Raw genomic sequence first — 14,380 nt, forward strand, 5'->3', positions numbered from 1 at the left:
TGTGGATTTGTGGATATTAAAGTGCTTTTACTCTCAGCCTTTGATGCCTTATTTTCTACTAAGAAACTGCAACTACACAAATCATGAATAAAGAAAATAAAAGCAGTGTGTTGAACACTGCAGTATAGAGTACAGCTATAGTCCAACTTCCAAATACTCTGTCAGACTCCAATGCCTTAACTGTTAGGCTAAGGGAGTGACAGCTCTTAACTGAGAAGAATTAGAAAATGCCTACGAGAACAGCAGCAAAAATCCAACACAGTACAAAAAGTCTGTGAAGCTTACCATAACAAAAATACTGCTATTTTTATGGTCAGCACAACATCCTATTCACTTTTTTTACCTTCCACTTGCATCTAACACAGTACACTGCAGTGCAAAACAATACGACTCACAGTGAGAAGCAAAAGGTTGTCAAAGGCAGAATTTAAAATCAAATGCAAACATTTATACAGGGCAAATATTTTTGATGCACAAAAGCCATTTCCACACTATATACTCCTAATATTTTAGATTTTAGATCCATCACTGAGTTGGTCCATGCAGACTGTATATTTATGTCCTTAAAAGATAAGCTACCAGGCTTTGTCAACCCAAAAACCCTAATTCTTCCCACCTCAACAAGAAAAGCTGCCCATGTCCTACTCTCAAAGGTCTAAACTACCTTTATGCTTCAGATTTCACAAATTTTTCAGGAATGTTGTTCCATTCATCTGTCACCTCCAGTATTAAAATATCCCTTCCCATATTGCCTTTTACCACCTAGTCTCTATCAACAACGACATCTTAGTTTCCCTTCAAAAATGCACTTCAGAAATACACCAACCATCTTACCCTCCACTTTACCCACTCGGATATTTTAAAATTTATTCTGCGCAACCACCTTCCTTTACAAATAGTGACTTTCATTACTTTTCATATGGCTTATAACTAGGGCTGTCATCTTTTTAAGTGCATAAAGAGGCATATTTTTCATGGGAAATTAAGATTTTGCAGGTCAAATCATACCCATCACCACAGCAAAAGACTGGCCTTCACTTTATTGCCAAAATGTAGAATTTGAAACATTTCAGTTGTTTCATTCAATATTAAGGTATTTCAGTTACAAACTAATTGTTTAATGTAACTATTAGATGAAAGTCAGGAAATAATTTTTTTGTCCTAAAATTTCAGGATATTTGCCATTTTCATGATTTACTGCAGGAAAAACACCCACATGGGGACTATTCTGCATAAAGAGGGACAGGCAGTAACTCTCCTTCTAACAGAGTTCTAAAATCATTTTGACACCATTCTTTATATGTCTCAGTGGTTATGATATTTGATCAACCATCTGCAGAGGAAATAACTTCCCATCTCCTAATGGTTTTACCCCTTCCAGCACATCTCGGTAATGGTGTTCCTCTCTTTTACCTTACTTTAAGATCATACAATGCTGATGTCACATAATGCCTGCTCCCTTTTGGTCCCCTTTTAGCTTTAGTTGCTACTGTTCTCCAATGATTTGTGGTCCAAATCCATAAGTCCCTGTAGTTTATTCTGAATTGGTATGCAGTAACGTAAACTGTCATACTTCTGACCATTCCACCAGCTTTACTTCTCATCCCATTCCTACCTTGTGTGTCATGATTTAACCTGCAGTACACAGAATTACATTTTACAACTACAGAACAAAGGAGAAATCAGAATGCCACTGTAAAAATTGTTCAGGAAGGTAGTTGTAAAAAAAACATATATGTAAACATCCCTATGTATTCTGTTTTCCAGTCCACATAGATGGGAGTTGAACACTACAACTTAGCAGCAAAGATCAACAAACCTTACCTATGGCTTTCTTTTGTTTCCCAACTGCCTGGCATATCTCTTTGGATGCAGCAATTTGAGCTCTCTCTCCTAGAAGGCGTCCCAGTGTTGCTCGAAGTATAAAAGACACACATCGCCGGCACAGGACTGCATCCATCTGTGTCTGTGTAGCTTTTGGATGTGACACCAACTCCAGAATATGCTCAAGTAAAGTACAAAAGTTCCTTTCCAGCCATGGCCCTCCAAGAGTAGAAACAAATGCAATATATGCCTACAAGTGATAGAAAAATATATTTTAATCAAACAATTATGCACTTAAAGTTATACAACATCTTCTTTAAACATAGGTAAAACAAGCATGAAAAAATAGCTAAAAGAGAAAAGTGTGGTCTAATCAAGTGACAAAGAAAGCTCAGGTAAATGAGACACTTCTGCCACACCAGCTGATTGGGGTTTAGGTTCTAGTGCTGTCCAAGATAATAAATAAATAAATGTCCACAGATGTTCTCCTATAGGGAATGACAGTATGCAGACACATATGTTTATAGTTAAGTACTATGCTAGCTGTCCTTGCAGACCATTTTAAACCTAGCTAATTTTCCTTTTTGTGCTTGAATTAACATATCCCATTTGGTTAGAGATGGGTCTTTCCCATCCCATGGTTGATAATTATATATTACCCCTAATTATAACAACTATAATAACTGGGATCACACCATAGATAATTTGAGGGGACTCATGCATGGGATAAAGCACTTAGGACCTGCCTCTGTCCATTAGTAGTACAGGGGAGACTCCTGGGTAAATTTTTCTCTATTTTTCCATACACAGATCAAAGTCATGTTTGAATATGGTTAGTGATGAACTTTGTTTTATGTGGATGGGAGTCTGTCCTACAGCAGCTGTACCCTCTGCAAGATATAACTACCCCTCCAAACTGTTCTGTTGTTACAGAAGAGGTTTAGATTCTTAGACACAGTATATCTGATGCCATCTCACCATTCCATTAGTATTTTGTCGGGTAGAAGGATGCTTCATATGCTAGACACGTCACCTCTTAGCAGCCTATATGATACGGAGTATAGTGGCAGGGCTTTGTGTCGGTCTATACAGAACATGTTGTTTTGGTCTTGTATCCTGTGTAAAGGGGCACAATGACATCCCTACATCTAGACACAATCCCTTTGTTTATAGGCAGTGGAATATAGGACTTTCTTACAACAATGGACACCTGTTGGTTAAAATTTAGGCCACTGTCCACATAAGTTCCCAAATCTCGAACAACTGGGTCAATTCTTAGGGGCATAATGTCAAAGTGGTAGTTCCCTAGGGTTGTTGATTTCCCAAAGGTTACAGTAAGGCATTTTTTGGCACTTAGTTTCAGTCCATGATTTTGGCACTAGTTATTTATTTGGTACAAATATTCTTGCTGGATGGTGAATTAATTTGGGGATTTAACGACTGCTTGTAGCTTGCAGTCACCTGCAAACCTGGCCAGCCAGTGCCCTTTGGTACTAGCTTTTACTTCAGGAAAGTAGATACCAAACAGGAGGGGTCCCAGCAGAGAACACTGGGGGACTCCACTGGTGACTTGTCCCTTTGTGGAGGTAACTTTCCCTATTTTGTCTTTCTGCATCCTGTCAGCAAATTGGTAATCCAGCTGGTGACATTGGGGTTTATTTACCTTTTCTACTATGCCAAAAGCATTGGTCAGGTCAAGTTATGAGGTGTGTACCATTTTACCTTCATTTATATAAAAAAAAAAAAAAAAAAAAACAGGTTGGCTAAACATGACCTGTCCTTGATGAATCCAAACTGCAACGGGGTCCAGTGTTTGCAGGCTTCACTATGTCCTGACTAATCAGTTCCATGATCAGTCTTTCCATGGCTTAGCATATGAGGCTAATTAAACTTATGGGTCTATAACTACCTGTGTCTGTGGAAGGTCCTTCCTTACACAGGTGAATGACTGCAGCTGTTCTCCATCTGCTTGGTACAAAACCTGTATGGAAGCTAAGACTGAACAGTGTTGTCAGTGGTGTGGCTAAATCATGCCTAATGCTATTTAAGATGCATCCAGGCATATTGCTAGGACCCATTAATGCATTACTTTTAGCTTTTCATAATAGTTTTCAGACTTGGTCTTGTGTGATAGCTGGAGGTGAGCCAGTTTCAGGTATATCTTGAAAGACACATGGATGGGAGACTGGGGTCAAGTTATTGTTAAATTTATCAGCCAGTAGGTTTGCTTAAATCTTCAGCCTCAGTGTATGAAACATTGTTCACAATCAGCTAACAGCATTGCTGTTTTGTGCTTTAGAGATGACAAACATAACTAAAAAAATGATTTGTGATTGCATTTGGCTTGAGTAGCTTTCAGCCTCAAACTTGGCTTTGGTAAATTTTATTAAACTCCTGATGTTTTATTTCAGTGACAAGGGTTCTAACATTCTGAGAATTACTCTTCTAAATGTTGGTCAATTTTTTTTTCTTTTATTATAAAGCTTGTTGATATTAAGGTTCCACCATGTGGGTTTGTTTCTGGGGGTTGCCTTGCACTTGTTCCTATGGGCTATACGTAGCTGTATCTGTGCAGCTGCTTACATGCTGGTTTAGAGTGGTGGTGCACATTTCCGTGTATTTAACTGAGTTAGCTGAGTTTGGTGAGGATTTGAAACCTGCCAATGTATCACTTAAGAGTAGGCAGTTGGTCTTAAAGAAACTTCTAAAGGTACCTTGGGTGGAAGGATGTCTGGTTTCAATTTTATTTCGAAGGAGACTGCTTTATGGTCACACTTAACAAGTGACTAAAATACACAATGGATGGTCCATGATGCTCACATATGAGTAAGGACAAGATCCACGATGTCAATCACCCTAGTGGGTACTCTGACTAATTGCTCTAGGGTATTTGTACTGACAAAGTCCAGGAATCTCTGAATTGGGAATTAGTGGTGGTGTAGTTTGCACAGCCTACAGCTGACTATTTTAGATGACCTGGGAAAATGGTACTGGGTTAAATAGTGATTCTAGTTCCTATACATAACTGTTGTGGCTTTCTTGTGTAATACAGGGAGTTCTTTAACTAGCTAATATATGGTACCTGAGCTTTCTAATGGTTATTTGGACTCGGAGAAACTCTAGTTCGCCTTGTTGCTTTATCAGCCTTGACTTAAGTGTCTTCTGGATGTAGAAATGAGACAATTCTCCCTTTTTCACCGCCTGTGCAGCAGTGGGTCTAAATGTGTGGAAAGCCTTATAGCTTTACAAAGACAGTGTGTTCTCCACTTATTTAAACCATATCACAATCTCTGCACAGGAACTGCGGTGGTGGTGCTGCTGTAGCATTGCCGCCTCACAGTAAGATGTTGTCCTGTTCGATTCTCAGCTAGAGCGTCTTCTGTGTGGAGATATGCATGAATGGGCGTACCTTCGTTGAAGGTTGTGCGTCAGGGCCGGCAACTCGGCACATAAAAATCTACTGCCAATCATTAGCGGACCGGAGTTCAGCTGTGGCGACTCCTAACTGAGAAAAGCCGAAAGACACAAACAAATCACAATCTCTGCACAGGCATCAATGTCCTCCACCACATGTACAACTTGGAGAGAGTGGAGTTTCTTGTTAAGACTCCCAGTACTGGTAAGTAATACCTACATATTTTCTTTTTGCTGGTTTTGTTATGCCAGTAGGTTTATCAGGCTGACATTGCCTAAAAAAGGCACTATGGAGGTGCACAATGTCTTTGCCAATAATCAAAACCCTAAAGGAGACAAATGCAGGTCATCCCAGGAGAAGAAGCATGGTATGTTTTATCATATCCTCCCAAGGTGACAAATATTGGACTCTCTTTGAATGACACCAAAAAATAAGTCAATTATCGAAGCCAATAAATTTCTGCGCAGCATCACCCTTGGATAGGATAGAATGCTGCTCAATGCTAGGCTCATACCTGCCCTAAGCACATCTTGAACAGAACCACATACTGGTGATATACTCCTTTTGCTCCAGCTGCTCTCTGTTCAAGGTAAAAGATAACACAAAAGATCCTGTTTACAATTATCTGCTGCTGTCTATCCATTGTCACGTTTATCCCTATCATTATTCTTCATGCTTAGCTTAACAGAAGAGCTAATTTACTAGAATATACTTTTTGTTACCTATCCTTCCCACCACCTTCATCATATTCTAATTATTTCACTGTTATTCAACATATCCCTTTGGTTTTGACTACTTCAGTACCTCAGAATGTGCTATATTTCACAAATGCTACCATTTCCAGTCTTTACCAAAGGGGGTCACATAAGATTTGCATCATACTGATTTCATTAAGTCATCAGATGTCTAGATTCTTTCACCAAACCTGTCTCCTTCCAACATGCAATTCTTTTATACATGGCTTCTGACACACACACACACACACACACACACACACACACACACACACACACACACACACACACACACACACACTCTCTTCTCTCTCTCACTGGACCGCTCCTTATCTTTGGGTCGGGTCAGGTCAGGGCAGTTCTGATATGGAAGAAGGTCAACCAATAACCGTAATCTAGGTCTGACTACCATTTTTGGTCAAAGAAGGTCAGGAAGAAGAAAGAAAGATGAATGGCTGATGGTCATCCTTCCCATCTCTCTCTCTCTCTGCCTTCGGAAAGGGGATGGCACAACACTCCCTGCTATCCATGTCCTTTGAATGACACGCGAAGGAAAGAGATCTACATCACATCAGAAGGAGCAAGTCTGGCTGCACATGCATGTAAAATCAATGATATGTACTGCGCACAAGGCATAAGGGAAAGAGTATGCAACAAAATAAAATGTTCTGCACTGGCCACTGCATTGGTGTCCTAACCTGGGTCACCGAGCCATCACCCTTCTCCATTCATAATGTTGAAATGGCATATGACAGGTAAGGAGGGGTTGGTAACCATAAACAAAAAAAATGCTGTTAAATCTAACCAGCTTACCAGCACAAAGATAAGGCTTCTCTCTGTGCAATTCTATACCTTAGTGCAAAAAACAGTTTAAGCACATAACAGAAGTAGCCAAGAGGGAAAAGGATGAGCTATCTGATGGCCCTACCTTGGTGGGAAGGACTTAGCTTTACCCAACTAACCTGGTGGTGGTAAGTGGATCTAGTGCAGTTATAAACATCAGGGACATGGTAAAGAAGACCAAGACAACCATACAAAGTCCCATGAGCATGGCAAATGCAGTATACCTCCCTAGACAGAGTCATACCCTTGAAGATCACATGGTTTCTGATCTCAAGTTACCTAGTATGTCATACCCAGCCTGTGTCCAAGAAGTAGACACAAGGCTCCACCAAGACTGACCAACAAGGTGTACCTGAGGATATCAAAAACTACAGTACTGCTATGAGTCATGAGGATTCCATGGCTTATAAGTACCACTGGACTAAAAAAAAAACACCCTGCTTTACTCCACAAGTGATCTGTTTGTTCTATTAGTCACAGTAAGGAATACAGCAAGGTTCATTTTATGTAAACAGCAGAAACTTGCAATTGACTAATATGATTTAAATACAACTATACAACTACTTGAACAGTCTTTCAGTAGCTCCTGTTATCTCTGGAATCTGGTCTGTGATGAAATATTCAGTTAATGTCACCATATTGTTGAAACTGTACAATAAGATGAGATATACTAGAACGCAGAAGATTTTTAAAATTGTATGTATGGCTTCTAGGTATTAAACTGTGTTGTAGCATGTTGACTCATTTTTTTGCCCACAAATCAGATGACTAAAGCTTACAACAGTTTATCATATTGTACAAATCCAAACTGCATCTGGATGTCACACTATTACTGATGCACAATGTCTATCTGCAATGTTGTCACCTAAAATTACAAGGTAGACAGATACCAGGCAGTGGCCTTTGCTGTGGCTTGAAAGGATCCATGGATCACCTCTCTCACCCAGATAAATAATAAATAAGCAATATAAGTATTTTCTTGCAATCTCCAAGCAGTGCATTGGCTATAACTTTCTACTACTGTGCGGAGCTTTGAAAGTACCAGCAAAATTTATCTCAGCAATAGTAGAAGTTTTGTTTTAGTCATGATTCAAGTAAATGAAAACTGAAAAAAAGTTAAAACAAATTTAAAACTGAAGTTTTGCTGTTTGCAAATGTCTCTGAAGTCCCTTCTAGTACAAGTAAAACTATGCTTCTGGTTCGCAGCCCAGGTTACATTCTGAAGACATAATAGGACAGCGTGTTCTAGAAGAATATGTCGAGTACAACAGCAAAAGTAATGAAGAAACTGAAAAGAGTTTATAAACCTTTTTTAATGTCTCCAAATCTTTTGGGTTTCTAATACCGTGATGGGAACAGGAAGAGGGTTTACAAACCTCTGTGATGCAGTGCAGATGTTAACCGAGGATATCAGGGACACAAAAACAAAACTTGTAGCTATGGAGGCAAAACAAGAGGAGTTAAAAGGAAAAATGTAAGAAACGGAAGACAGATGAAGTGATAACCTGAAGTTTACAGACATCTCAAAAAAGACCATTACACACCTAGTCAATTTCCAAACGGTGACCAAAGGTGAAAATCAAATTTTAACCTTATGTCTGTGAGGTAAACACATTAATCATTATGCCAACCCCCCCACATCTAGGGATTTGAGAAGCTTATTGTATAAAGTTTGCTTAAATATTTCAGTGTTTAGCTACGTGAATGGCGCAGACACAGCCATCCTAACAGCTGTCAAATTTTATATAAGAAGAAGGTTTTGACTGGTGCAGCATAACTGCTGAGTTGGCTTGTATCACTGTAACACTGTATCATTGCACCAAATTATCAATGAATGGATTACATAGTGGTGAGTGCTAATGTGGAGACAAGAGGCAAAGGTTGTGAAAATTTTATTATACCACTGCTTCAGTATGACTAGTTGGTTGGCTTGTACGTTGGTTAGGATTGAGAAGCCATGTAATAAGAAAGGGATTAACTGTTGTTTTTCAAGCATGATGGGTTAGGAATGTGTAAGCTCTGTGTGTTTGTGGTACCATATATTGCTTAAAAAAAAACAAATAAGTAAAACTTCTAATACGGCCAAAAAAGGGGGGAAAGTTATGAAAAATCATGGAATTTCAATATTACAAGAAGATAAATAGATTTATTAACAGGTGACTAGTACAGGTAGAACCTGTCTTTTTTTTAATAATTGTAGAGCGACTTTTCAAACAAGGTACAGTTTGTTTTTTCCTTCTACACAACTTGCTAGCTAAACAAAAAGTGTGTAACTTTGGATTTACTTAGTACATTGATGAACAACACAGCGCAACTCAGGGAAAAACAAACCATTCATGTGAGTAGCCGAAACAGAAGAGGAGGCACCTAGAGTTATAATGTTAGACTTGGGGAATGGGTATGTAAGAAGAGAGTAGTATCTGGTTGGCTGGAAGCTTGGAATCCCCATCAGTGTTAACGCATTTGTCCCTATATATGTTGAAGTGGGAGAACGTTGCATGTAAACTGCTGCAGATGTAACTGAACTGCTACTCCACTGAAGTTTATAATAAAGACTTAATTTAATATATTCTGCACATACTCACCAACAGGCATTAGAATAACTGCAAGGCACACAACTATAGTACAGTTAGCTCTTGAGTTCCTGAGTTACAGAGTAAGTTTAAACTAAACTAAAAGTGGCTGGTACAGGTTTCTTACGTATTAAAAAAAGTCAAAGCTTACATCTGAGCTACTGGATTTTATATGATTGCTGGAACTGCAGTGCAGCCGTTTCAAACCTGGTTAAAGGAAGACTGCATAAGCAGCAGTAGAGAGTAGAACAATCATGAAGTACATGACAAAAGTAAGAAGGGCAGAGCTTGTGAATGAGTTCCCCAGTTAATATGACTGTAACAAATGAAGATAAAAGTTGGTTATTCAATTTAAAAAAATATATGATAGGTAAGCTGTTGTGAAAATACCAATACAGCAAGACGTTTATTCATGATAGCAGATGACAGACGTACTGTGAAACACTGAACATAAAAAAAATAAATGAGTTTGGAACTGAGCCACACACGTAAATGACATCTCTAATTAATATAGAATTGTTACACATACTGACTGAAAAAAGAAGTGAAACATTAGCAAATTAAAAACATGTCTGTGCTAAATAATTGAACCAAATCAATTAATATATTTAACAACAATTCTCCAAGCCGTGCCAATTGCACAGTTACAAACATCATCAAGTCTAGATTTACTTCTAACAATGGTAAGCAAATCATCCAACTTTTGACACAAGGAACACAGATCACCCATGTTAACAGCTGTTACCTTTAAATATAAACATCAGTTATTACACTACACAAGATATTTGTGCATTAGGACTGTTTAAGGTTACTATCAAAAACTTTCTCCATATGTACTGTATGTATTTGTTCTGAACTCGGTCTATGGCACTGCTAAAAAGCACCTGACCTCTCATAAAGTTACCATACTCCTTAAAACTTGGCTATATCACAGTCGCTAGTGCAAACAATAACTAGTGACATATTGTAACTATTTCAGTCCCCCAAACGGAAATCCTAACTCGGCAGCATAATGCTAAAGGGAAAATAAACAGAAAAATATAACAGTTTTACACTATAATCACTTACCTTACATGCACGGGTTTGAAGAATCTTGTGGTCTGGTTACGTCCCGATGCGCTCGGGCTTACTCCGTGCCTCACCCTGCCCCCAAATCCCAACCACCCCCTGTGGCGCCAAATTTAAAGGACTAAAGCCACACTCCTTTCTCTACAATCAATCAGGGATATACCTCCTAATTAATACCACTACCCCATCCACTAACCTCCTAGTCTTCTTATAGATTCCTGTTCTAAATTTAATACTGACGTATTGTCCCAGCCAGTCAAAATGTTATCACCCAAATCTTTGCCATTATTTTCTCTACTACCTCTGTTGCTCATTCTGTATCTCCTCACCACCTATTAAAACCAGCAATTCATAGGATTTAACTCCCCAAAATCCCAAACCCTCCCCCATCAACATCAAACAACATTAGCCACTTCATAATTCAGCTCATACCTAACTCCTAAACACTATCAACCTATTAGGCCCAGATATATCAAGCCCAAAACCAAACATTTTCAAAAACGTATAAATAAAATACTGAAACTCATTGTTAGCGTACATTATAACCTTAAAGAGGATGGGGACATCCACCCAAACCCTGGCCCATCCTCATCTGCTGAAACCCAGCTCCCACACTATTAATCCTGCTAACATTACACTGACAAATAGCCCCCCCCCCAATTCTTTCCTGGCCTGTCATCTAAACATCAGGTCCATAACCTGCACGCCCTCTTAGAAGTTTACTCCCCTGATATACTTTGTCTTACAGAAACCTGGCTAAAACCGGCAACTAAGGACAACGAGGTATTACCACCAGGGTACAATATACTTAGACCACACTACTAGGAAGGGTGGTGGGATAGCCATACTCTATAAAACTACACTAAAGGTTACTATGGTATCCCTTCTACCACCCCATATTAACAATCCAGGAATTCTTATTACCAAACTTCAAATCAACAAAAACAAATGCATAAACACTATCTGTATCTGCATTCACCCAGGTAATAATACAAACACCTTAGAGGACATCCTCTGCTGGTTATCCAGTACCTACCCCCAAGAAATCATTGTGCTTTGTGATTTCAACATTGATTGGAACACCTGTTCCTCAGAATCCCCTACAACTCATGTAAACCTATATGGCTTTACACAGATCATAACCTCCACCACCAGGACAAACCCAATAACAAAAAGAGTATCCTAGACTGGATATTTATCAATAGCCAATCCAATATGTGCAAGTCTGGGACCCTCCCAGACGACCTAAGTGATCACTTTCTTAGCTATGTGATCAAGCACAAGTCAGACAACTCCCACCAACCCAACTGTAAGACTGTCAGAAACAATAAGAACTTTAACCTCACCCACTTCCAAAATGAACTCAAGGCATGCAATTGGTCCATCCTAAAGCACCTATCACTGGACAATGCGGTCACTTACTTTAATACCAAATTCCGTGCTATCTTTGATTCTCACGCACCTGCTCGCTCCATTAGTACCAAAAATAAAGTTGCACCATGGCTTTCAAAAGACACCAAATCTAAAATCTTACTTAGAAATAAAGCATGGGACACTTGACGTGCCACAAAAGCCTCACTAGATCACCTTAGATATAAACAGCTTAGGAACAACATAAAAAAAATCTATTATACTAGACAAAAAAACTACTACTGCCACCTTCAACAGATACATCAAAACAAACCCAACAAGTTTTGGGCAGGAATTAATAAACATCTTCACCCAGGTCAAACCACCACCCCTACCCCAAAGCCTCTAACAACAAATCCCTAGAGGATACTGCTAATTATTTCAATAGTTTCTTCACTGAGACTATTCAGTCCCTAGCTAATCCACTAACTCCTAACGGCTCTAATTCAGATGTTGCTATATCCATTAACCAACTTTCCTTTAGCTTTCATCCTGTTTCCACTCCGCTTATCTGAGCCCTACTCAAGAAACTAAAATCAACCACTCTAGCTGCTGACCTCCTCCCTGTGGAGTATCTGCAAAAAGCTGAAGATGCCACAGACTACCCCATCTCCATCTTAATTAACAGAACTATATCCAAAGCCACCATCCCATCCATCTGAAAAATATCTCATGTTATTCCACTCCATAAAGGAGGCAGCTCCATTGAACTGTCAAACTTCAGACCCATAGCTATTCTGTCACCACTGGCAAAAATTATGGAGAAATGTATCCATAAACAACTTCTGCACCACTGTATTCAGAACAAGCTGTTGACGGATTCTCACCATGGCTTTAGACCATACCATAGTACCACCTCAGCACTCCTATCTTTCCCAAACACCATAAACCACAACCAAAATAGCAACAAACTATCTCTCCAAAGTCTTCAATATGGTTTACCACCAACTACTCATCAATTCTCTGAAGGCAATCTCCTTAAATAGCCATGCTATCCAATGGTTTCAATCTTACCTGTGCGGTAGAGAATAGGCTGTCCTATCGCAAGACAAACTGTCAACCAGTCTACCCATCACCCTAGGTGTCTCATAGGGCTTTATACTTGGACCACTACTTTTTTCCATCTTTATTAATGACCTTCACACTGTCATCCCAAATACAACCTGCATTCAATATGCGGATAACTCCACTTTGATTTGTTCAGCCTCTGCCCCGACTAAACTATTGACATTAACCCAGAATACTTTCAACACAGTCGAAAACTGGCTATCTAATCATCTGTTGATCTTAAACCCCAACAAAACAAAACTGCTTCTTTTCTCTCCCACTTATAAGTCCGCCTCACTCTCCTTCAACATAACATCTAATAAAGGCACCATTATTTCCCCAGATGCCCATACCAAACTCTTAGGCATTATAGCAGACAACAACCGCAAATTTGATATGCATGTGAATCAAACTATTAAAACCATTAATAAGAAACTTGGCTCCCTACAAGATTAAACCCTTCCTTACTCCACCTGCTAGGACTGCTATTGCGTGTTCCCATCTACTCTCCACTCTCCTCTATGCCACCCTTTTACTCGCCAACTTGAACAAATCCTCTCTTAACAAACTTCCTAGCTGTTAGAACCACACTGCTAGATTTGCAACTGGCGTGGCATACAGGACACACCACTACTACAACCTTAATCTTCTAAGGTGGCTAGAATTGCCTAGCCTACTCCAGTACAACCAGCTTAGTGTGGCTCATAAAGTTCTCAACCATCCTGAAAATACACCTGCACTTAATATCAGCCCCTATAGTAACCTGAGGCCACTTCGCTCATCCAATAGACTGCTGGTTCAAACATTCAAAGCCATTAACTCCGCTGGGGACTCCCTATTTGCCAACTCTGTTGGTAAAACCTGGAACTCATTACCAGCAGATCTTACTCTAGAATCCTTTCTAACTCTATTCAAAAAAGTCTTAAGCTATACTTTAAAACTCACTGGTTATGTCCCTGTTCTAATCCTAATTAGCTCTTTCTCTACAACTTACGTACTATGACATCAATTGTTTGTCTATTTACTCAAGTGTGGTAGAAAGAGTCGGTAACAAATTGTCAAGTGGTTCACTCACCAAAACAAGAAACCACAACCAACAGAATAAGCGGTGAACCAACCACCCAGGACAAGTTGGTAATATACTCCTATGCTCTCAGCGCTGGCAATGTAGAATCAGCAAAAGCAATATATGCAGACCAAACCATACACAGAGCTGCCAGAAATCCTTTAATCAAAGCGAAATACAGGAACAAGAGAAATTTTCATTTAAATGTAGCAAACAACTACTCAACTCAATTAATTATATCTAATAATCAATTAAAAGTCAAATAACATTGTATGAAACTGTGCCTAAAACTCCTCAATACATAAAAGGTCGCTCAAAGATTATCAAACATGTAAAACACATGAACTAAGACATATCCAACTCTTAAAACTATTAGTAGTTAAAACATCATGAAACCAAA

At 39.1% G+C, this 14,380-nt stretch overlaps 1 protein-coding gene across 2 annotated transcripts in view; it reads right to left on the minus strand.

Annotated features, from left to right (window-relative positions):
• The window catches only part of HEATR5A (HEAT repeat containing 5A), a 2,570,019-nt gene that overhangs the window by 2,096,350 nt on the left and 459,289 nt on the right, over nt 1-14,380 (minus strand). For both annotated transcript variants that reach the window (XM_044073826.1, XM_044073825.1), the window contains exon 7: nt 1,825-2,074. In XM_044073826.1, the coding sequence (XP_043929761.1) occupies nt 1,825-2,074 (250 nt within the window). The remainder of the gene's footprint in view (nt 1-1,824; nt 2,075-14,380) is intronic.

Source organism: Protopterus annectens, chromosome 6.part0 (genome assembly GCF_019279795.1).
Source record: "Protopterus annectens isolate FY-2018-M chromosome 6.part0, PAN1.0, whole genome shotgun sequence".
NCBI classification, from domain to species: domain Eukaryota; kingdom Metazoa; phylum Chordata; order Ceratodontiformes; family Protopteridae; genus Protopterus; species Protopterus annectens.